The sequence below is a fragment of the Delphinus delphis genome, chromosome 3, assembly GCF_949987515.2.
Source record: "Delphinus delphis chromosome 3, mDelDel1.2, whole genome shotgun sequence".
Taxonomy (NCBI): Eukaryota; Metazoa; Chordata; class Mammalia; order Artiodactyla; family Delphinidae; genus Delphinus; species Delphinus delphis.
In genome coordinates this window covers 127,689,385-127,712,727 of record NC_082685.1, presented here as the reverse complement: position 1 = coordinate 127,712,727, position 23,343 = coordinate 127,689,385, and the positions used below count along the sequence as shown (strand labels likewise).

General features: G+C 39.2%; 1 protein-coding gene across 1 annotated transcript in view; it reads left to right on the top strand.

The window, feature by feature from the left end:
• RAB3C (RAB3C, member RAS oncogene family) overlaps positions 1 to 23,343 on the top strand; it is a 302,764-nt gene that overhangs the window by 7,538 nt on the left and 271,883 nt on the right. Inside the window, exon 2 of the mRNA XM_060009460.1 lies at positions 19,368 to 19,595. Coding sequence (XP_059865443.1) covers positions 19,368 to 19,595 — 228 coding nt within the window. The remainder of the gene's footprint in view (positions 1 to 19,367; positions 19,596 to 23,343) is intronic.

Here is a 23,343-nt window from a genome sequence, read left to right as displayed (position 1 = left end):
TGTTCCATTGATCTCTATTTCTGTTTTTGTGCCAGTACCATATTGTCTTGATTACTGTAGCTTTGTAGTATAGTCTGAAGTCAGAGAGTCTGATTCCTCCAGCTCCATTTTTTTCCCTCAAGACTGCTTTGGCTATTCGGGGTCTTTTGTGTCTCCATACAAATTTTAAGATTTTTTCTTCTAGTTCTGTAAAAAATGCCATTGGTAATTTGATAGGGATTGCATTGAATCTGTAGATTGCTTTGTGTAGTGTAGTCATTTTCACAATATTGATTCTTCCAATCCAAGAACATGGTATATCTCTCCATCTGTTGGTATCATCTTTAATTTCTTTCATCAGTGTCTTATAGTTTTCTGCATACAGGTCTTATATCTCCCTAGGTAGGTTTATTCCTAGGTATTTTATTCTTTTTGTTGCAGTGGTAAATGGGAGTGTTTCCTTAATTTCTCTTTCAGATTTTTCATCATTAGTGTATAGGAATGCAAGAGATTTCTGTGTATTAATTTTGTATCCTGCAACTTTACCAAATTCATTGATTAGCTCTAGTAGTTTTCTGGTAGCATCTTTAGGATTCTCTATGTATAGTATCATGTCATCTGCAAACAGTGACAGTATTACTTCTTCTTTTCCAATTTGTATTCCTTTTATTTCTTTTCCTTCTCTGATTGCTGTGGTTAGGTTTTACAAAAATATGTTGAATAATAGGGGTGAGAGTGGACATCCTTGTCTTGTTCCTGATCTTAGAGGAAATGTTTTCACATTTTCACCATTGAGAATGATGTTTGCTGTGGGTTTGTCAGATATGGCCTTTGTCATGTTGAAGTAGGTTCCCTCTATGCCCACTTTCTAGAGAGGTTTTATCATAAATGGTGTTGAATTTTGTCAAAAGCTTTTTCTGCATCTATTGAGATGATCATATGATTTTTATTCTTCAATTTGTTAATATGGTTTATCACATTGATTGACTTGAGTATATTGAAGAATCCTTGCATCTCTGGGAAAATCCCACTTGATCATGATGCATGACCCTTTTAATGTGTTGTTGGATTCTGTTTGCTAGTATTTTGTTGAGGATTTTTGCATCTATATTCATCAGTGATATTGGTTTGTAATTTTCTTTTTTTGTAGTATCTTTGTCTGGTTTTGGTATCAGGGTGATGGTGGCCTCATAGAATGAGTTTGGGAGTGTTCCTTCCTCTGCAATTTTTTGGAAGAATTTGAGAATGATGGGTGTTAGCTCTTCTGTAAATGTTTGATAGAATTCACATGTGAAGCCCTCTGGTCCTGGACTTTTCTTTCTGAGAAGATTTTTAATCACAGTTTCAATTTCATTACTTGTGGTTGCTCTGTTCATATTTTCTATTTCTTCCTGGTTCAGTCTTGGAAGGTTATACCTTTCTAAGAATTTGTCTGTTTCTTCCAGGTTGTCCATTTTTTTGGCATAGAGTTGCTTGTAGTAGTCTCTTAGGATGCTTTGTATTTCTGTGGTGTCTGTTGTAACTTCTCCTTTTTCATTTCTAGTTTTATTGATTTGAGTCCTCTCCCTCTTTTCCTTGATGAGTCTGGCTAATGGTTTATCAATTTTGTTTATCTTCTCAAAGAGCCAGCTTTTAGTTTTATTGATCTTTTCTATTTTTTTCTTTGTTTGTATTTCATTTATTTCTGCTCTGATCTTTATGATTTCTTTCCTTCTGCTAACTTACGGTTTTGTTTGTTCTTCTTTTCTAGTTCCTTTAGGTGTAAGATTAAATTGTTTATTTGAGATTTCTCTTTTTCCTTGAGGTAGGCTTGTATAGCTATAAACTTCCCTCTTAGAACTGCTTTTGCTGCATCCCATAGGTTTTGAATCATCGTGTTCTCATTGTCATTTGTCTCTAGGCATTTTTTGATTTTCTGTTTGATTTCTTCAGTGTTCTCTTGGTTATTTAGTAACATATTGTTTAGCCTCCATGTGTTTGTGTTTTTTACATTTTTTCCCCTGTAATTGATTTATAATCTCATAGCATTGTGGTCAGAAAAGATGCTTGATATGATTTCAATTTTTCTAAATTTACTGAGGCTTGATTTGTGACCCAAGATGTGATCTATCCTAGAGAATGTTCTGAGCACAATTGAGGAGAGAGTGTAATCTGCTGTTTTTGGATGGAATGTCATATAAATATCAATTAAATCTATCTGGTCTACTGTGTCATTTAAAGCTTGTGTTTTCTTATTAATTTTCTGTTTGGATGATCTGTCCATTGGTGTAAGTGGGTTGTTAAAGTTCCCACTATTATTGTGTTACTGTCGATTTCCTCTTTTATAGCTGGTAGCAGTTGCCTTATGTATTGTGGTGCTCCTATGTTGGGTGCATATATATTTATAATTGTTATATTTTCTTCTTGGATTGCTCCCTTGATCATTATGTAGTGTCCTTCCTTGTCTCTTGTAACATTCTTCATTTTAAAGTCTATTTTATCTGACATGAGTATTGCTACTCCAGCTTTCTTTTGATTTCCATTTGCATGGAATATCTTTTTCCATCCACTCACTTTCAGTCTGTATGTATCCCTAGGTCTGAAGTGGATCTCTTAAAGACAGCATATATATGGGTCTTGTTTTTGTATCCATTCAGCAAGCCTGTGTCTTTTGGTTGGAGCATTTAATCCATTCACGTTTAAGGTAGTTATCGATATGTATGTTACTATGACCATTTTCTTAATTGTTTTGGGTTTGTTTTTGTAGGTCCTTTTCTTCTCTTGTGTTTCCCACTTAGAGAAGTTCTTTAAGCATTTGCTGTAGAGCTGGCTTGGTGGTGCTGAATTGTCTTAGCACTTGCTTGTCTGTAAAGCATTTGATGTCTCCATCGAATCTGAATGAGATCCTTGCTGGGTGTCGTAATCTTGGTTGTAGGTTCTTCCCTTTCCTCACTTTAAGTATATTATGCCACTGCCTTCTGGCTTGTAGAGTTTCTGCTGAGAAACCAGCTGTTAACCTTATGGGAGTTCCCTTGTATGTTATTTGTCATTTTTCCCTTGCTACTTTCAATAAGTTTTCTTTGTCTTTAATTTTTGCCAATTTGATTACTATGTGTCTCTGTGTGTTTCTCCTTGGGTTTATCCTGTATGGGACTCAGTGCGCTTCCTGGACTTGGGTGGCTATTTCCTTTCCCATGTTAGGGAAGTTTTCGACTATAATCTCTTCAAAGATTTTCTCGGGTCCTGTCTCTCTCTCCTCTCCTTCTGGGACCCCTATAATGCGAATGTTATTGCATTTAATGTTGTCCCAGATGTCTCTTAGGCTGTCTTCATTTATTTTCATTCTTTTTTCTTCATTCTGTTCTGCAGCAGTGAATTCCACCATTCTGTCTTCCAGGTCACTCATCCGTTCTTCTGTGTCAATTATTCTGCTATTGATTCCTTCTAGTGTATTTTTCATTTCAGTTATTGTATTGTTCATCTCTGTTTGTTTGTTCTTTAATTCTTCTAGGTCTTTGTTAAACATTTCTTGCATCTTCTCGATGTTCGCCTCTATTCTTTTTCCGAGGTTCTGGATGATCTTCACTATCATTATTCTGAATTCTTTTTCTGGAAGGTTGCCTATCTCCACTTCATTTAGTTGTTTTTCTGTGGTTTTATCTTGTTCCTTCAACTGGTACATAGCCCTCTGCCTTTTCATCTTGTCTATCTTTCTGTGAATGTGGTTTCTGTCCCACAGGCTGCAGGATTGTAGTTCTTCTTGCTTCTTCTGTCTGCCCTCTGATGGGTGAGGCTATCTAAGAGGCTTGTGGAAGTTTCCTAATGGGAGGGACTGTTGATGGGTAGAGCTGGCTGTTGCTGTGGTGGACAGAGCTCAATAAAACTTTAATCTGCTTGTCTGCTGATGGGTGGACCTGGCTTCCCTCCCTGTTGCTTGTTTGGCCTGAGGCGACCCAACACTGGAGCCTACGTGGGCTCTTTGGTGGGGCTAATGGCAGACTCTGGGAGGGCTCATGCCAAGGGGTACTTCTCAGAACTTCTGCTGCCAGTGTCCTTGTCCCTTGATGAGCCACTGCTGCCCCCTGCCTCTGCAGGAGACCCTCCAACACTAGCAGATAGGTCTGGTTCAGTCTCCTATGGGGTCACTACTCCTTTCCCTGGGTCCCAGTGCACACACTACTTTGTGTGTGCCCTCCAAGAGTGGAGTCTCTGTTCCCCCCAGTCCTGCCGATGTCCTGCAGTCAAATCCCATTAGCCTTCAAAGTCTGATTCTCTAGAAATTCCGTTGCCAGATCCCCAGGTTGGGAAGCCTGATGTGTGGCTCAGAACCTTCAGTCCAGTGGGTGGACTTCTGGGGTATAAGTGTTCTCCAGTTTGTGAGTCACCCACCCAGCAGTTATGGGATTTGATTTTACTGTGATTGTGCCCCTCCTACCATCTCATTGCAGCTTCACCTTTGTCTTTGGATGTGGGGTATCTTTTTTAGTTAGTTCCAGTGTCTTCCTGTCGATGATTGTTCAGCAGCTAGTTGTGATTCTGGTGTTCTCAAAAGAGGGAGTAGTAAAATGTTGAGTAGAAGTGATGAGCAGACATTGTTTTCTTATTCCCAATCTTAGCAGAAAGCCATCTTTCACCATTAAGTATGAAGTTAGCTATAATTGGTTTTTTGTTGTTGTTATTTTTATTATAGATATCCTTATCATACAGAAGGTATTTCTTTTGATTCCTAGTTTGCTAAGAATATTTGTTTTTAAAATAAATGGTTGCTGAATTTTGTCAATACATTTTCTGCATCTGTTGCGGTGATCACATGGTTTATCTCCTTTATTCTATTGGATTATACTGATTGATTTTTATTTTGTGTGACATTACTTAGATAAACCCCAGTTAGTCATGATGTACTGTCTCAATTCAATTTGACTATATTTTGTTGAAGATTTTTGCACTTAAGTTCATGATGGATGTTGATATATGATTTTCTTTTAATGCTTTTATGAGGTTATAATGTAGGAGTTATGGAAACCGTATAAAACAAGTGAGAAGTGTTCTTTTTCCCTCTACTTTTTGAATGATTTTGGTGTGTAAGATAGATATATTTTGTTCTTGCAAGTGTATGGTAGAGTTTATCAATGAAGCTATTAGAGCCTGGAGTTTTCTTTGTGGACTTTTTTTTTATAAACAAATACAACTTTTTTGATATACAAATATCTCTATCTTCCAGCTATCTACTCTATCTATCTATCTATCTGTCTCCCTTTAGTATATTGTGGTAGGCAGAATAGCCTTCTCCCTAACTCCTTGCAGAGATGTCTGCCTAATCCCTGGAACGTATGAGTAAATTATGTTACACAACACAAGGGCCTTTGCAGATGTAATTAATGTTATGGACTTTAAAATAAGGAGATTAACCTGGATTTTCAGGTGAGTCCAGTATAATGACATCAGTCATTATATTGCTTTAGTCAGAGAGATGTGGCAGAAGGGGAAGTCAAAGATTTGAAGCATGAGAATTGTTGGTTTAAAGATGAAGAAGGCTATATGTCAAGGAAATAGGGACCTCAGTCCTATAACCACAAGCAACTGAATTCTGCCAACAACCTGAAAAAGCTTGGAAGTGGAATCTTCCCCAGAACCTTCAAGTAGGAACCCAGCCCAGCTGGCACATTGATTTTGGGCTTGTAATGCCTTAGCAATATGAGCAGAGGACCTAGCTGAGTTACACTGTGTCTAGATTTCTGACTCGGTAAGTAATAACTGGGTGTTGTTTTAAACATCCATTATGGCAGCAGTAGAAAATTAATTATGCATATATAAAATTTCCTATTTCATCTTGGGTCAGTTTTGGTAAATTATATTTTTCACCAAATTTTTCAAATTTATTGACATAAAATTGTTCAAAATATTTTTATTACCTTTTAATTTCTTTAGGATCTATAATGATATCCCCTCATTCATTCCTATTATTGATAATATGAATCCTCTCTCTCTCTCTCTTCCTCCCTCCCTCCCTCTCACCAATCTTACTAGATATTTATCCATATTATTAATGTCTTCAAATAACCAACTTTTGCCTTTGTTAACTTTTTTGTTGTTTATTTTGTATTGTATTGACTTGGGCTTTTAGAAAACAACTGTGTTCCTTGTATAATACTTTAGTATAACCTTTTTGTTTATCAGGCTTAAATTATTGATTTAGAAATTTAGATCACTGAGTTTAAATGTTTCTTTTTAAAGAATAAACATAGTATTTACAAAGATAAATCTTTACTACTTTAGTAGTTGACTCCCACAAATTTCTGAGTATAGTATTTGCATTATATTTTATTTCAAACTATTTGCTTCTTTTCTTGTGGTGTTTTCCTTAATTAATGGGTTTAGAGGTATGTTGTTTAATTTCTAGATAACTGGGTATTTTTCAGATATTTTATTGATACTGATGTCTAATTAAATTCTCTTGCTACCAGAGAACATATTCTTCTTTTTTTTTTTTTTTTTTGTGGTACGCGGGCCTCTCACTGCTGTGGCCTCTCCCGTTGTGGAGCACAGGCTCCGGACGCGCAGGCTCAGCGGCCATGGCTCATGGGCCCAGCTGCTCCACGGCATGTGGGATCTTCCCGGACCGGGTCACGAACCCGTGTCCCCTGCATCGACAGGCGGACTCTCAACCACTGCGTCACCAGGGAAGCCCCAGAGAACATATTCTTTAAGATTTCATTCTTTTGAAATTTTTTTAGACTTGTTTTCAGGCTAGTGTCTGGTCTAACTTCATGAACATTTCATGTGCACTGTGAATGCTGCATGCATCAGTTGTAAGGTATAGTGGTCTGTAAACATCAATTAGCTCATGGTTTTGTGTGGTGTTGCTAAGATCATCTACAACCTTAGTGATTTTGGTCTAGTTATTCTATCAATTACTGAGAAAAAGGTTTTAAGATCTCCAACTATGGTAATCAATCTTTCCATTTTTTTAGTTCTTTCAGTTTTGCTTTATATATTTTGAACTCCTTTATTAGGGAAACACACATTTGTAATTGTTGTGTCTTCCTGAAATTTTTTCCTTTTTATTATTATGAAATGTCCTTTTTTATTTTTGGCAGTGCTCCTTGTCTTAAAGTCTATTTACTCCATATTAATACAGACACTCTTGCTTTCTTAATAGTGTTCTCATGCATATATATATATACACACACACACATGTATATGCCTGTATATATATGTATATATACTATATTCCTTAAAGCTTTAACTCTGCAGAAACAATATGCCTTTTCCAACACCAGCATGTTTGAGATTGGTTTGAAGCATTATGTTAGTTTTATTGGAGTCATGAAATATTCTTCTGTCCACTAAACAATGAAACCATAAGAGTGAATGCACTAGGTCTTCAGTCACCTAGCGACTGGTAAAAAGTCAGGGTCAGTAGTTCCCTGATGAACTCTTCAGTAAGCTGATTGGATTGGGTCTAGCATTAGGAATTTAGCTCTAGCAGGCCTAAAAGAGTCTCATTTTGTGCCTACTTGGCCTCCTAACTGAGAAAACCCTGGAACCATAGTCACTTTGCTCCTACACTGTCAACTTTTCATGGTCTGGGAACCCAAATCATAATGTAACTTTAAGAGGTAAGGCACTGATCCTCTCATCATGAGTCTACCTGCTTTTAGTTTAATTACTTGTTAGTTGTCCAGAGCGGCTCAGATGCATGCCTGAGTCTCATGAGCTAGAGACTCTTCCTAGTCAACACAGTGAGTGATTCCTGCTAAAATAGCCATAGCTTGAAAAGCCTTAAAGATCTTGAGGAAAGAGCATGTTAAGTACCAATTAGCAAAATATGACTCCCACGTGACACTTATATATGGTGTTCGCAGTAAAAGACAGTTTTTCTTTCAAATGTTTGATTCACTGAACACCTGTCTGAGTAGCAGGACTGATGAAAGGGGACAATGGAAACACAGTACACCTGTGCATGTGAACATTCTTTTGTAAGTGTGCTTGGGCGGGCTTGTTCTTTGTAGTAAATAATAGTAGCAGTAGCTTTTGAATGAAAAGTAGGGACAATTATAACTAGAAAAGTGGCTCTGTAAGTCATTCCATTTGCACAGTCTGGAAACACAGACATGTAGACTGCTAGCCCACCGAGATCCTCAAGAATGGTCCCGATAGTCCCTTTGTCTCATAAATGTGTGGACCATGGGGTGTTTGCCCCTGTACATGACCTACCTCAATGACTGGAGGAGGGGAAGAGAAATGTCGAGATTTAGAAGGAATGTATAGCAAATCTCTGGAGGCATTTTTCAAGGCCTTAAATATTTAAAATTCATGTGAAATATTTTTTAAATGTTTAATGTTCTAAAAATGTTTAATGATGAAATTTTGAGGGGAAACACATGTTAATATTAAAATTTAGTTTTTTTCCCCCCACTGGGGATTTTTAGAGTATTTTACTACGTGTTTTTAAGAGAGGTTTTCCTTATACCACATAGTACTGGGTACGTCTACTGTTTAATTTTTATTTTCTTCTCAGGAAGAGATATTCTTCATTTTGTGGTTTCAGTTTAGACATTGGCCTCCTATAGCTGTTGGGTGCTTTCTTATGGAGTGGAGGGAAGAAAAATCTAATTGTGTGTTATTTTTAAAAATGACTAATGAAGAAAGGCAGGGCCACGCACCACAGAGCTGAGTAGAGCAGAGTTGCGTGTGCTGTGAGAACAGGATTGCTACCTCTCACTAGGCTGTACTTCCTCTGGGTCTGACGGGGAGCTCACAGTGAGTTGTATCACTGGTCCTCAGAAGGTCTGGCTCCTCCCAGGGCAGAGATAATACATTTCTCAGAATCCAGCTTGTCTGTGCAGGCTGAGCATTTTAGGGTATAGACCGTCTGTGCTGAGTCAACATTCTGGTGAGATCAGCTGTCCCCATCAGTGGAAGGGGTGACTGGTGAAGACCACAGCTGGTAGAGAGCACTAAGATTCCATTTCCTGTCCCACAGATCAGAGCTTAAATATCAGATTACTTAGTCTCCTTGTATGTACGTCCCTGAGGCCTTGACAGCAGACATGGGCCCTGGATTCCCTGCGGACATTTGTTAATCCAATAAATTCCAAACGTGACTGGTCAAAAGAGCCACAAGGGGAGCTTTAACAATTTGGATACCTGACCCCACCTTGAATATTCTAATTTTGCAGAATTCAGGTGGAGTTTCCCAGGTTTGGAAATCTTGAATCTAGTGAATATTTAGTTTTGTATTCCTGAATAAAAATATATCCAGCTCTAGAGAGCGGATATTTGAGAACACAATGTCTGGTATTTCTTGCTACCAAGAAATGATGAGAAAGCATATGTATATTTTATCCATATTCATGAGAAACGTTTTAAAGGATTCTTTACATTTCGTTGCTAAGAGAGAGGCTCTTTCATTTTTATAAATTGACATCTGCATATAGGAAGTGTGAATGCCAAGAATGTTTGATGACTTTTTTATATTTTAAACTTAATTTTGTTTTAAAGAAGTCATACGTGGGGAAGATGGTTGCTTGGCTCTACAGGGTCAGAGAGAGATGTGGGACTTGGATTTTCAGCTAGTCCTCCTGTTTGCATGCCCTAGAAACACCTCGCGTGACCAACATCTCAGCTTGCTTGTTTTAACACTGAAAGTTCTGCTGTGCACCATGAAACCCCACAGTCCTTGGCAAACGAGGAGAGTTGGTCACTCTAGCCACACCCCGTGATCAAGACACTTGATGTCTCCAATCCCAAGGCCATCCCAAGTTCTACAGGGTAAGGGCTTTTGTGGACTTCCCTAGCAGGCCTAGGATTCCCCTTTCCCCAGTCATGCACTTCCAAATCCCGAACTTTTGTTGACCTTTCTTTTCTACTTTTCTTTGTCTATCTGGAATTTTACTTTTGTGAATACCCTTTGCCATTATTTTAGAGAGGTATTAGCAAATGCTGGAAATAACCATCATGTATGCAAGATACTGTTTATTTATTTATTGTGGGGTTTAAAAATTTTTTATTTCTATTGAGATAGAATTGAAATATAACATTGTATAGACTTAAGGTGTACAACACTTTGATTTGATATGTTTATATACTACAGTATGGTCACCACCGTTGTGTTAGCTAACACCTCTATTTTATCACATAATTATCATTTCTTTTACATGGTGAGAACAATTAAGTTCCAGTCTCTTAAAGACTTTGAAGTTCATAATTCAGTATTGTTGTCTATAATGATATTGTGGGCTTTGATGATTTATCAAATTCCACATCAGAAATTAGGTTAAATTTTACCTAAGACCTACTCTAAGGCCCTATAAGAAGAAAGCTTCCCCATAATTATTAGGAGTTAGTTCCTGGAGCTCCCTTTCTTTTTTTTTCAAATTTATTTTATTGAACTATAATAGATTTACAATATTGTGTTAATTTCTGCTGTACAGCAAAGTGATTCTATTATACATTTATATATATTCTTTTTCATATTCTTTTCCATTTTGGTTTTTATCATAGGATATTGAATATAGTTCCCTGTGCTATACAGTAGGGCCTTGTTATTTATCCATTCTATATATAATAGTTTGCATCTGCTAATCTCAAACTCCCAATCCATCTGTACCCCCCTCTCCCTCCCCCTTGGCAACCACACCTCTGTTTTCTGTCTGTTTCTTTTTCGTAGATAAGTTTATTTGTGTCATATTTTAGATTCCACACACAAGTCATATCATATGGTATTTGCCTTTATCTTTCTGACTTACTGACTAGTTTGATAATCTCTAGGTCCATCCATGTTGCTGCAAATGGCATTATTTCATTCTTTTTTATGGCTGAGTAGTATTCCATTATATATATGTACCACATCTTCTTTATCCATTCATCTGTTGATGGACATTTAGGTTGTTTCCATGTCTTGGCTATTGTGAATAGTGCTGCTATGAACATAGGGGCGCATGTATCTTTTTAAATTATAGTTTTGTCTGGATGTATGCCCAGGAGTAGGATTTCTGGATCATATGGCAACTCTATTTTTAGTTTTTTGAGGAACCTCCGCACTCTTTTGCATAGTGGCTGCACCAATTTACATTCCCACCAACAATGTAGGAGGTTTCCCTTTTCTCCACACTCTCTCTAGTATTTATTTGTAGACTTTTTTTTTTTTTTTTTGCGTTACGCGGGCCTCTCACTGCTGTGGCCTCTCCCGTTGCGGAGCACAGGCTCCGGACGCGCAGGCTCAGCAGCCATGGCTCACGGGCCCAGCCACTCAGCAGCATGTGGGATCCTCCTGGACTGGGGCACAAACCCGCGTCCCCTGCATTGGCAGGCGGACTCTCAACCACTGAGCCACCAGGGAAGCCCTATTTGTAGACTTTTTGATGATGGCCATTCTGACTGGTGTGAGGTGGTACCTCATCGTATTTTTAATTTGCATTTCTCTAATGATTAGTGATGTTGAGCCTCTTTTCATGGGCCTGTCGGCCATCCGTATGCTGAGCACCCTTATTAGGCCAATCCCAGTTTCCATAAAAGTCCACCCACACCCAAGGGTTTCATGAGTTAGTAACTCTCCAAATGTGACCGGGTAGTGGGCGGTGTCATATGACAGGTCACATCACAGGGTGTACGGCCACTGGCCACGTTTCCCTCCCCACAGCCTCTCCAGACCACAGAAGACTTCTATCTTTGCCACAGGTACTCAGGGTCTCAGCTTCTGTCCCCAGACGTGTTTTGATGAATGCTCTTTGTTCCATGACACAATATTTGAAATGAGAGAGTAAATGTAATGTGTTTATTTTGGTAATTATGAAACTCTACAGAGTGGGAGTATTGGGTATCAAAGCCTCTTGTCCTCTAAAGCTAGGAAATGAGAGGGAACATGTCCTATAAAATCAAACATTTCCATTTCAGAGAGTAGCAACAGTGGGAGTTGGGAGAAAGTGAGTGGCTTGTGTATCATTTCAGTATAACAAGAGGAATAACAAAGACGATAATGGATGCTCTATTCAAGGACTTTACACGTGCCGGCAATTTTACTTTGAAGATCCCACTATTATTCCTATTATTTCTGTTTTCTATTTCTCCAATAGATGAGGAGATTGCAGCTTAGAATATTTAAAACAAAACAAAAACCTTGCCCAAGTTTGCACAGGTAACAGACCTAGGATTCCTTCTTAGTTATCCTGACCCAAGAGAGTGTGCTCTTTACCTACACCCACATTACACCAAGAATGTGGAATGCTCTTTTTCACAGATGTGTCTGCTGCACATACTTTCAGACCTGGTAGAAAAGAAGCGGAATGGTGTTTCCCTAGCTCTCTTCCCACTGTGATTATAAAGCCTGGGTTACCAGCAGCTAGGTGATCACCAGCACCCCAGGACTGCACTAATGACCCTCTGGCTTCAGCATCCATGAAGATGTACAGGAGCTACTGGGCAGGGCTCTGCTTCATGGCAGCTGTCAGGGTTGCATCACTGGAGTCTGGAGAGCTCTCCCAGCCACCGTGGTTCCCTTCACAGCAGACCTCGCTCGCACTCTTGTCTGTGTGATCTGGGTGGCCCCTTCACCAGCTGCTGCACAGCCCTCTACAGGCTCTCCCTGCCGGGAGCCCTCAGTAAGCACACTAGGAGTTGGGGTGAAATGTAGCATGGGCTGAGAACACTGGTCTGTGATACTAATAGGAACCAGTTTTATATGGTTTGGTAAAATTCATTTCCTTTTTCTTGACACTGTAGTAACAAACATGTATAGACATCAAAGGAGTTGCAAAAACCATTATAATGAACTTTAAAATGTATCAAATTTAGAGCATACCTCTCTTCAACAAAGGAATGGATATTCTTCTAGAAGCAAAGAAAAGAAGGACCCTCACCTCTTTCAATATTCTCTGTGATTGAAGGCTGAGACTTGTTAGTTTGATGAAGGGAAGAGTGAAGTAGCTGAGCTGCATGTCTGTAATTCTTGCTTTTAAAATTTTACTGGAGTGTAGTTGATTTAAAATGTTGTGTTAGTTTCAGATGTACAGCATGGTGGTTCAATTATACATATACCTATATTCATTCTTTTTCTTTTCCCATATAGCTTATTACAGAATATTGAGTGGAGTTCCCTCTGCTATACAGTAGGTCCTAATCCATTTGGTCCAGGTCATGAAGGCACAGTCAGTACGCAGACAGAGGGATCAGGATAACAACCTACTGAAAAACAAGGACCTCCCCCTCTACTGTAGCTTCCTCTCAAATACTCTTAATTTCATCCTTAAAATGGGGATAAAGGCTTTGAGTTTTCTGTCCAGTACGGAGGGTGCTTGGAAGTGGTCACTCCCATTCTCACACAAGAAAAAAGCTGAACAAACTGAAAATGAACAACTCTTCTTAGATCATTGGAAAAGTGGGGTCACGGGGAAGACTGCTGCCCTGCAAATTGGAGAGACAAATAGGCAGACACAGAGAATCACAATTTACTGGAATAGAAACCTTCACGGGGATCAGTACTAGGGTAGGAAAACCTAAATGTAATTGATGAAGAAAATGTAGACTGTAATTGATGAATTGCTGGAGGCTCAGTGTGGACAAGTCTAAGACATAAAGCTCCAGAGGGCCTCACACTTTTGTGAATATTACCTTCAGGAGGTCTATTAAGTTCTCATAGTGAAGGTTGGAGAAAAATCTGCTCATGCTTCTGGCAGGGGGCTGGGGAAGGTAGCCATTCTGAAATACACTCAGCATTCTGTTCCTCTAACAGGGGGGTGCTAAGAGTTAGATTCTGAAATCTGGGGACAGTGAGAGGATGAGGTGTGATAATATGTGTAAAGCAGAGTACAGTGTCTGTAAGAGCTGTTGTTGCAGTTATTGTACCACCTTCCTGTGCATTAGCCAAGTGTTATCCACATGGACTAAAGAAGCTATGCATGAAATAGAGGTCCAGACGCAGACTGAAAGGAGTTCTGTGAAACTGAGCTTGAGGGATACCCTTAAAACATAGAGCAACTTGCATCCTGGAAACGTTACCATCATTTGGCATACCATCATATACATTCTCCAGGAGTCCCAAGAAATATAGTAGTTAGTCAATCCCTGCTAACATAAAAGGAGACAAAGACGATTTCCAAATGCTGCCCTACTTTCCAGGCCCTTTACTTCAGAGGCCAGGGTTAGAGTTTAAGTCTTCTAGTGCCTTGGCTGCTTCCAATTCCCTGGACAGCATCCTTTCAGCTTGATGGTGATGTGTCCACAGTGGTACAAGTAGTGTTTATTGCTTCTCAGCTGGCTCTTGCCAGAGCAAACAGTAGCAGACACATGGAGAAACTGCTGGCCAGAGACTGCAAAGAGAATCACAATTCCAATCCACCCTGAGAAACAAACAGGGAGACAGGCAACCAAGCGCAGATGAGACCTTCACTACGAGAAACCACCAGGGGCCAGATGACATGTGTTTGGAAATCCTATCTTTTAATATTTTCCTTCTTGGTTTTAAAATTTAGTCTTTACTTTGGAGCTCTCAGGAATAACTCCTCTTATTACCTTTTTCTTTTCTTTTCCCCTAGGTAACAACAATTGAGATTTGAAACTACTTTACATATTTCCACACTTCCCATACATATGTCCCATCCTTGCTTTCACTCTTCCAATTTCAAAGAATTGCATTGCATTTTCTGGATAATTTACCCTCGTTCTTTCTCCCACTGACCCTCAGGATGTTATCAGTAATAGTAGATGGAACATAGTACATTTAAAATGACTTCTTTTTGTTTTTCTCATCAGATGCACGGATGGCTTAGTATAGTTTAGATTCTTAAGCACCCAAGGGAATCCCTGCAAATAATTTGCTTTTCTCATTTATTTGGAAAAGCCTAATGTCAAAAATTCTGAAGAAGGCTATGGTTACATGTGTTAGTCAAAGGTAATCTGCTTGGTCCCTGGTCAGTAGGACTTCTGGGGAGACTAGAATTGAAATTAAAAATGACACATCAATTAAATCTATGATCTGTTCCCCTGCTACTGAACCAAGGCACACCTAGAGGGATAGCACAGTGGCTTTGCAAGGCACCAACTCCCAGAGGTTAAGGATTTGCTTCAAACTTGCTGAGTTCCTTAATGACATATTGTAGAGTTCGTCCATAGATTTATGTATTCAGCAAGGTAAAAAAAAATTTCATTGTGATTTGTCTACAAACTGGTTAGCATTTTGATTAGCATCTTGAGGATATGAAATGCATACTGATCAAACTTAGGAATGAGACAAATCTGGAAGGGATAACTAATATTTTTGATGAAAGGACAAAAAGTTATCAAAACAGAATGGAATTGTAAATCAAAACAAACAAAAGGAAATGTAATAGAGTACATAATAAAGGTTGACACTTCCATTAAAATACATAAATTGCCGAGGCATAGGATGGGGTTAGGGGAGACCTATGTTTATAACAGTGAATGTGAAAAAAGTGCTGAGCATTTGAGGAGACTTTATTGTGAAGACAGATGTGACAGGACATGAGAATCTCATTTCACCCTGCAACGACCAGATAAATATCTGGAATATTGTGACCAATTGTGGGAACCATGCATGGGACTTTGACATCTGCAGAGATGTCCCCTTTAACCTAGAAGACGTGTGGGATTTTTCGGACATGCCCTGGGTGGAGAAAGGGGCTAAAGCAGTTGAGATTATCCAGGCAGGAGGAGAGAAAGCTTAGGGAGCTGTGATTGGGAAAGGAATCAACTCTTTTGATTCATAGGCAGAATCTGGAGCACATGGACAGAAGCTACAGGGAAGTAGATTTTAACTCAAATCTAAGGAAGAAATTTATAACAATTGCACTTGTTCAGCAATGAAATAGGCTGCTTCACAGCCTAGCAAACTTTCTGTCACTCGCTTTGAAGGGCTGGGCTAGAATACCAATGACAAGAGGGACACTTGGGGATGAGTAGGAAGGAGGGCTTCGCTGAAGAGTCTTTCCCACTCTATGATTCTTTTTTTTTAAATTAATTCAAGATTAATGCAATTTAAAGGGTTTCTTATGTATGTTTTATAAAATCCTGTTTGCTCTCTGGGAGGTTCCTTCATGTCCACTCCTGTTTTCATATTTTCCCATGAAAATTTTGGAGACATTCACATGACTTAGTATTTAGAACTGTTAGTAAATTTACATAGTGACTGTCTATATGTTCCTTTGACATTCATATGCTGTCAAATTGCTTCATCTTTTTTTTAATTGGAGTATAATTGATTTACAATATTGTGTTAGTTTCAGGTGTACAGCACAGTGAATCAGTTACACATATACATATATCCACTCTTTTAGACTCTTTTCCCATATAGGTCATTACATAGTATTGAGTAGAGTTCCCTGTGCTATACAGTAGGTCCTTATTAGTTATCTGTTTTATATATAGTAGTGTGTATATGTCAGTCCCAATCTCCCAATTTACCCCCGCCCCCAGTAACCATAAGATTGTTTTCTGCATCTGTAATTCTATTTCTGTTTTGTAAATAAAAATTGCTTCATTTCTATTCTCAGCAAGATTCAGGCAGTCTACTTCTCCATTCTCTAAGCCAGGATTTATTTCATTATTCTAAAGTTTAGGAAACACATATGTTCTGAATACACATCTTTGGGGCTCTCTGTGAATACTTTTGGGGATATAAATCAGGAAATAATTTAAAGAAACCACACACCATCTTCAAGAAGAGCAGGTTAGCAAACTCTTCTAATTCATCCGTTGGAGGATCTAGATCCACAAATCCACCAGCCTCACGCCCCATCATCCTCGGTGCTCCTACCACCTTCTTTGCTGCTAATACAGCTGGTATAATCTGTCCTTAAAATTGAACATCTTCTATTTCTCATGCTGGAGAAAACTCCAGTATGGTTTTCTCTATCTAAATCTCTACAATTACCTTTAAAAAGTACATACAATGGTGATGTCTATATTTCCTCAGGCTTTGGAGTTGGTCTAATTTTGGACTAGGACTTGTGATTGATAGTGGCTTTCTTTATCACATATTCTTTCAAGGAAGCCTAGAAATCCACAGGACTCAGAATCCCACCTCAGGGTAATGGTAGGCTGTCAGGCTGAGAAAATGAGCAGCTCTAGGAAACTTGTAGAGTCTATTTTCTAACTGTGGCTTAGCTGAACATGCTTAATCCAGAATGTAGTATCTGGGCTGCTTCATATAAAAGATGGTAAAAGATCTTCCTAACAAAGGTCATTTGCAGGCCTGGTTGAACTTAGCACCTCCATAAGGGGGGGATCTTAATTGGTGAAAGGCTTATGTCTGTAGGAATAGGAGTGTCAAATGAAATAGTTACCTGGCTTTCTGGGGTGTCAGAAGTCATCAGAGCAAGACATCATTGTTCAAACTGAAAGTCAAGAATTATAATCCTATTTTTGTTCTTGGTGGGCTGCTTGTGTTGGGGGAAGTTTACCTTAGCACGCAGACTCCAGGGCCAGAAAGGAAAATGATGATATCTGCCTGTTTTACTGGCCCAGTTTTTCCCACTGGTAGACAATCATTACAAGGTATATTTACTGAAGACAGCAATGTGGTTACATGGACTTAAAAAGAGAAATGCTTAAACTTATATTTAATAAGAAATGAAGTCAGAATGTTTATTGCCCTTAAATTTCATAATATATACAGATTTTCTTTTTGCCTTTATTCTTGCTCATATTATTGTGTTCTCCTACTGGCAGTGAGTATTTGTAGAAAGGGAATACGTTATCACCCCATCTCCCCTTTTCTTTTTCCCTCAGTTTTCTTACACACACACACACACACACACCTGATTTCAGCAACCAGTGTGGTCTTAGATGAGACTAGGCACTATATACTGTTTCTAGCATTCCGCTATCTTCTGGGGCTTTTCTCTTTGCCATACCTCCAAGAGAAATATGTAATTATTAATCAGATTTTATAAGAAATGAAAAAAGACTGTCTAGCCTAGCACTGAGTAATAGAACTTTCTGCAGTTATGACAGTGTCCTGAACCTGCGCTGTCCAGTGTCATAGCCACAAGCCCCATGTGGCTCTTGTGCTCTTGAAGTATGGCTAGTGTGAGTGAGGAACTGAATTTTTAATTTTACTTAGTTTAAATATAAACAGGCATATGTGATTAGTGGCTACTGTATTGGGCAGCACAGCAATTGGCAAAGAATTCATAGCATCCAAAAAGGTGACCCGGTAAGTGCACTAATCACTGAGATTCACCGTCCTAAATGCTTCTTTTCTATATGGAGCCAAATGGTACTTAGAGTAATGCTGCAGCACTTTTGATAGACGTGAAAAAGATCATCAAAAAAGATGAGGAAAAATCCATCTAGAGCATTTATAGAGAATAGATTATTCTCTATTCTTTGCTAGGCACTTTATATATCTGCTGTACAGATATATCATCTATTATTTTCTATTTCTATCATCTATTATTATTTTCACAAGTGTTTCAAGTTGGGTAATAATTTTTTCCATTTCACGCAAGAGAGGAAACTGAGCTACACCAATTTAAAATAAAAAAGCAAAAGTTCCACAACCAGTAGGTGGTGGAGCCGAGGTTTGAACCCAGGTAGGGACCTTCATTAATGAATCTCACAATGAATATTTCCCACTTCAACTTTAGAGCACATGTACAAATTTCCCTAGTTCTCACTGGGAACCGGGGCTGGGGGGCAGGGAGTAGGAGGCATTAAGAACATGAGCCCTGGCACCACACCGCCTGATTTGAAACCCGCCTCTACTGCTTACAAAGTATGTGAAATTGAGCAAATGACTTAGTATCTCTGAGCCTTAATTGTCTCCTTTTAATATGTAAATAATAAAGGTACCCACCTATAGGGTGTGGTGAGGGTTAAGTAAGTTAACAGTTCCTGGCACGTTGTTTGAACCGTATGTATTTGTCATTATCATTATTTGAAAGAGATTGGTCATATATGTTAGGATGTTGATTTAAAGTGATATAAATAGATGAAATAGAGATAGGCTTTGGGAGTGCTTCCCTAGAAAATAAGAGAGACTCTAATAATTTAGATGACTCAGGAAGAAACACCCTGCTGTTCAGCCACCTTGGTGTCACCATCACTGGAATTACAAACTTTCAGAATCCACATGCCCTGGCCAGCTCCTCATATCTTTGCTTTTCATGTTACATCTCCTTTTGTGTCTTTGATTCGTTCTGAATGCTGAGCAGTGACACACACCAACACAGCTGGAAAGAGCCGTAAGATTTGCTTTTCTGTCTTCCAGCAGGGAATTATTGCCATGGATACCAGCATCAGAGGAAGGCTGGGGAACTCTCTCAACTTGTCTCCTGAGTGGTCTGACATCTGTTTCTGGCAAGACCAATAATGACTGTGCTGCTAGCTTCATAGCAAATGGGAGACTGATCCACACCTCTTTTGTTTTGTTTTGTTTTGTTTTACCACAGATGGCCTCTGCCCAAGATGCCAGGTACGGCCAGAAAGACTCCTCTGATCAGAACTTTGACTACATGTTCAAATTGCTCATCATTGGCAATAGCAGTGTGGGGAAAACATCTTTTCTGTTCCGTTACGCGGATGACTCCTTTACATCTGCATTCGTCAGCACAGTTGGGATTGATTTCAAAGTCAAAACTGTATTCAAAAATGAAAAGAGAATCAAGCTTCAGATTTGGGTAAGTGACTTTGAACTGATGGCATCCTTCAGTCTAGGGCATTGAACATATAAGTGTGTGAGGGAAACCTTTCTGCCTTGTTCTGTCCCCATGGGGTCTGTAAGCCTCCATTTCCAGGTTCTTTGCCACAGAACATTCTGTTTCAAAGGCAATAGAGTGTTGCCTCTTTAAGGTAGGGAGACTGAATTAAGCCTTATTGTCATTGATGCTTCTTAAGAGTCTTCAGAAGAAAGAAAATATAAATGTCTGTTTATTGTGGTAAAGAACACTCAACAGAAAGTCTGGCTCTGTCTTTTATGGTCTGTGTGACCCGGAGCAAGTCTCTGAATCCTTCTCTGCCACTTTTCTAATACACAAAATAGGCAAAGTAAATTTAGCCTTTTTAGGTTGCAGGAAGCAGCCTGCCCTGGTCGTTTTAAAGAAGGTAAACAACCAGCTATAGAGAAAGCTTAGGTTTAGTCCCTTCATAAAGCCCCAGCTAAAATTTGAAAAGGGTCTATTTAATCTCCACAAACCTTGTGTTTTCAGCTCTAAGAGTTATGTTTACCTACCCAGACAAAACAAAACAAATAGGATATTTATTTTAAATAGGGTTTTTCCCTAAGCAGAATGTTCTCCAATAAGCTTTGCAACTGTGTGGCTAGCTTTGTGCCTCTCCTCACCCGCTGCAGAAGATCAGAGATTCCTTAACTAAATAGTTGGGATAAATTTAGGAGAATAGCAAGTGAGAAACATAAGAAAAAGTGTGTGTGGGTACACGTTCAAGGTAATATAAGAGCTGAAGTAACAAAAAAATTGGTTATACCAAAATAGAGTTACGTAGTAAGCATTTTATGTACATCATGCAATGTATGGGTACAATGGTAGAATGTTTTTACAGTTAGTTTTGGTCCCCTTTCCCTGTTCATTTATACTTCTGCCACTCAAATTGATTTGAGCTTTAAAAAGGCATTTCCCAAGAGATGAGGTTTCTGCCTTCTTCTGAGACAATTCTGATGTCTACTGCCATTTGGTACTGGTGCCATGGTTGATTTGTAGGTCTGACGATAAGCCTGCCTCCTCAGATATGGAAAGCTGAAAGAAAGACAAATCTCAGAGTAAAACGTTTAAACTTTTTTTTTTTTTTTAATAAAAGAGCCCTTAAGATAGCATTATAAATATTCCAGATGTCCTTTCATATCTTAAAGCTCTTAGGAGTAAAATTTAAAGATGCAGGTATATACACAGGTAGGTATCCTCTTAGGCAGCTTACAAGAGATTGTTACTATTTTACTTATTCTAATTCTGGAGTCTTCCAAGTCTAATTAGAACTCAGAAAAGAACTTGGGGGCTTCCCTGGTGGTGCAGTGGTTGAGAGTCCGCCTGCCGATGCAGGGGACACGGGTTCGTGTCCCGGTCCAGGAAGATCCCACGTGCCGCGGAGCGTCTGGGCCCGTGAGCCATGGCCGCTGAGCCTGCGCATCCGGAGCCTGTGCTCGGCAACGGGAGAGGCCACAACAGTGAGAGGCCCGCGTACCGGGAAAAAAAGAAAAGAACTTGGAAAAATAGGCCCAGCCCCCATTGCTGCTCTACTGGTCCCCAAAGACATTTTTGTTGGGAAGGGGGTCCCTCTTTAGATACTTTAGAAACACGCAGCCCTGTTGATACAGACAGGAAGAGCTGTGTTTATTGCTTCACATTCTCTTCCTTTTGAGCTTTAAGCAACCAATTGTCATGTGAAGATAACTTTCATATCCAGGCTTAAGAAAGGTCCCTTAACTCTCAGGGGCTTTGTTGAATTGAAAATTAAATTAATTTGGTAACTACACATCGCCTACCTCTGCGACCATGTTCTTTCTGTTAATATCAAAGAAGTATTATTCCTCTGTATGACAGCTCCTGCCGTATATCTTAGGGATGTTTAAAGGTGGTGGTTGTGATTGTTTAGGTAAAACATCAACATGGTGTATAAAGTCAATCCTATAATCTCTAACAATTTCTCAATTTAGGTTTTTGACAGGAATGCTTTGTAGAGGTGTAAAATCATCTGTCCTTAATGTAAAACAGAAAAAGTTCAAATAATATACCTTTTTTGAGAATTATATTGTCACACTTACAAAAATATTTTTTTCAAAACCCTCAGTGCTAGTACCAGGCCACAGCTCATTCCTGTACTTTTCTTGGACACTGAAGTTCCGTTACTTCTGTCCAGGTCTTACTTCTGCGTGAAAATTGCTCTTCTCTGAGCCAAGCAAATGCCAACTCAGGTCTCTGGGCTGCTTCTCCTCTAATACCTCCTCATGCTTCTCAATTTCCATAATTTCACTCAAAAGCCTGGGACATATAAATCTTGTCTCTAGTCATCCATAATCCACCATTTTCCCAAAACCTCCAACTCTCTTCACAGCTCCGTCCAGCCTGGGACCTCCTTCCAGGGTTTTCATTCTCCCATTCTGTGGATACCCACACTCCCTTCAGGGGTCAGCCACTCAGGAACCCTTCACCCAGACCTTCCTCAGTCACAACAGTAGTCTGATGGCCACTGTTTTCTTTGCAATCAAAACAATCTTATTTCTTCCTCTTAGGGCTATTGGGAGCTCTTAATGTACCTGTGATTCTAGGGGTATGAAAATGGATTTTACACTACCATATACCAACTGGTCTACTATATTGTGAACCATTCAAAAGCAGTACTCTGCAAAGATTTTGTTCTCATTGAACTTGTAGTATAGTTGGAGAAAGAAATGAATACTCACGGAGTAACTATATATGTATGTCTATAAGCAAATATCAAATTGTATAAATATTATACGTAGCTAACATTTATTGAACATAGAACTATGCCAAGCATCATCTATACCTTATTTCTAATTTCCACAACAACCCAACTTTGTATTTATTATTATTCCTATTTTATCCGAGAAACCTGAAAGTCGGACAAATTAAATAGCTCGTCCAGGGTCATATGTGGCAAGAGGCTGGTTCCAGGCTAGGTCTATCAGATTCTAATGCTTTGGCTTGTTCCCCTTCACCATGCTGCCCTAATTAAGAAGTCTTCTTGAATATGGTGGTGCTTTTGTGAAGATGGTGATCTTAGGCAATGTATCCTGGGATGCTGAAGAAGATGTTTTTAAAAGAGTCTGACCATCCCGATGAACTGAGTCATGCGGGGGGAGACAGGATAAGGAGCAACAGGGTGGTTACCTAAGTCTAGACATTCCCACAGTAATTCTAGGGGTTCTTGCTTTATGCCATAATGTAAGTATACTAGAAAATATTTAGTTGTGTACAACTTTTATTTTATGACTTAAACAAATTATTTATTTGGGACTGTATCTGGCACTGATGGTTTGCCTTCTCGTATTTAAATAACTGAACGTGAACTGTTTTTTCCAGCTTATAGTATCTTTATGCACTTGTATTAATGTGTAACGAATTCATTAAGGTATCCACAGCTATCTTAGCCTATACTATGATCTGTTTCTACGTGCAACACTTCTGACACCACATGCCGGGGTTTTCCAGACCAAGCAATTCTTCATTGCTATGCAGACACCAACTGGGTGTCCTGTAATTTAATACAATGTTGACACTAACTACCCAGAGTTAGCACAGATCCCACAGGTAAAGGGCTCAGTTCCATAAGCTTATCCCTCCCCTCCCCACCCCACTTCAGATATCAATCACAAATCTGGGTGCCCTGTGCTTTTGACCTCCAGGCTATAAACTCGCAGGTCCCACAGTCCCACCCCTCAGGGTTGATAAGTTG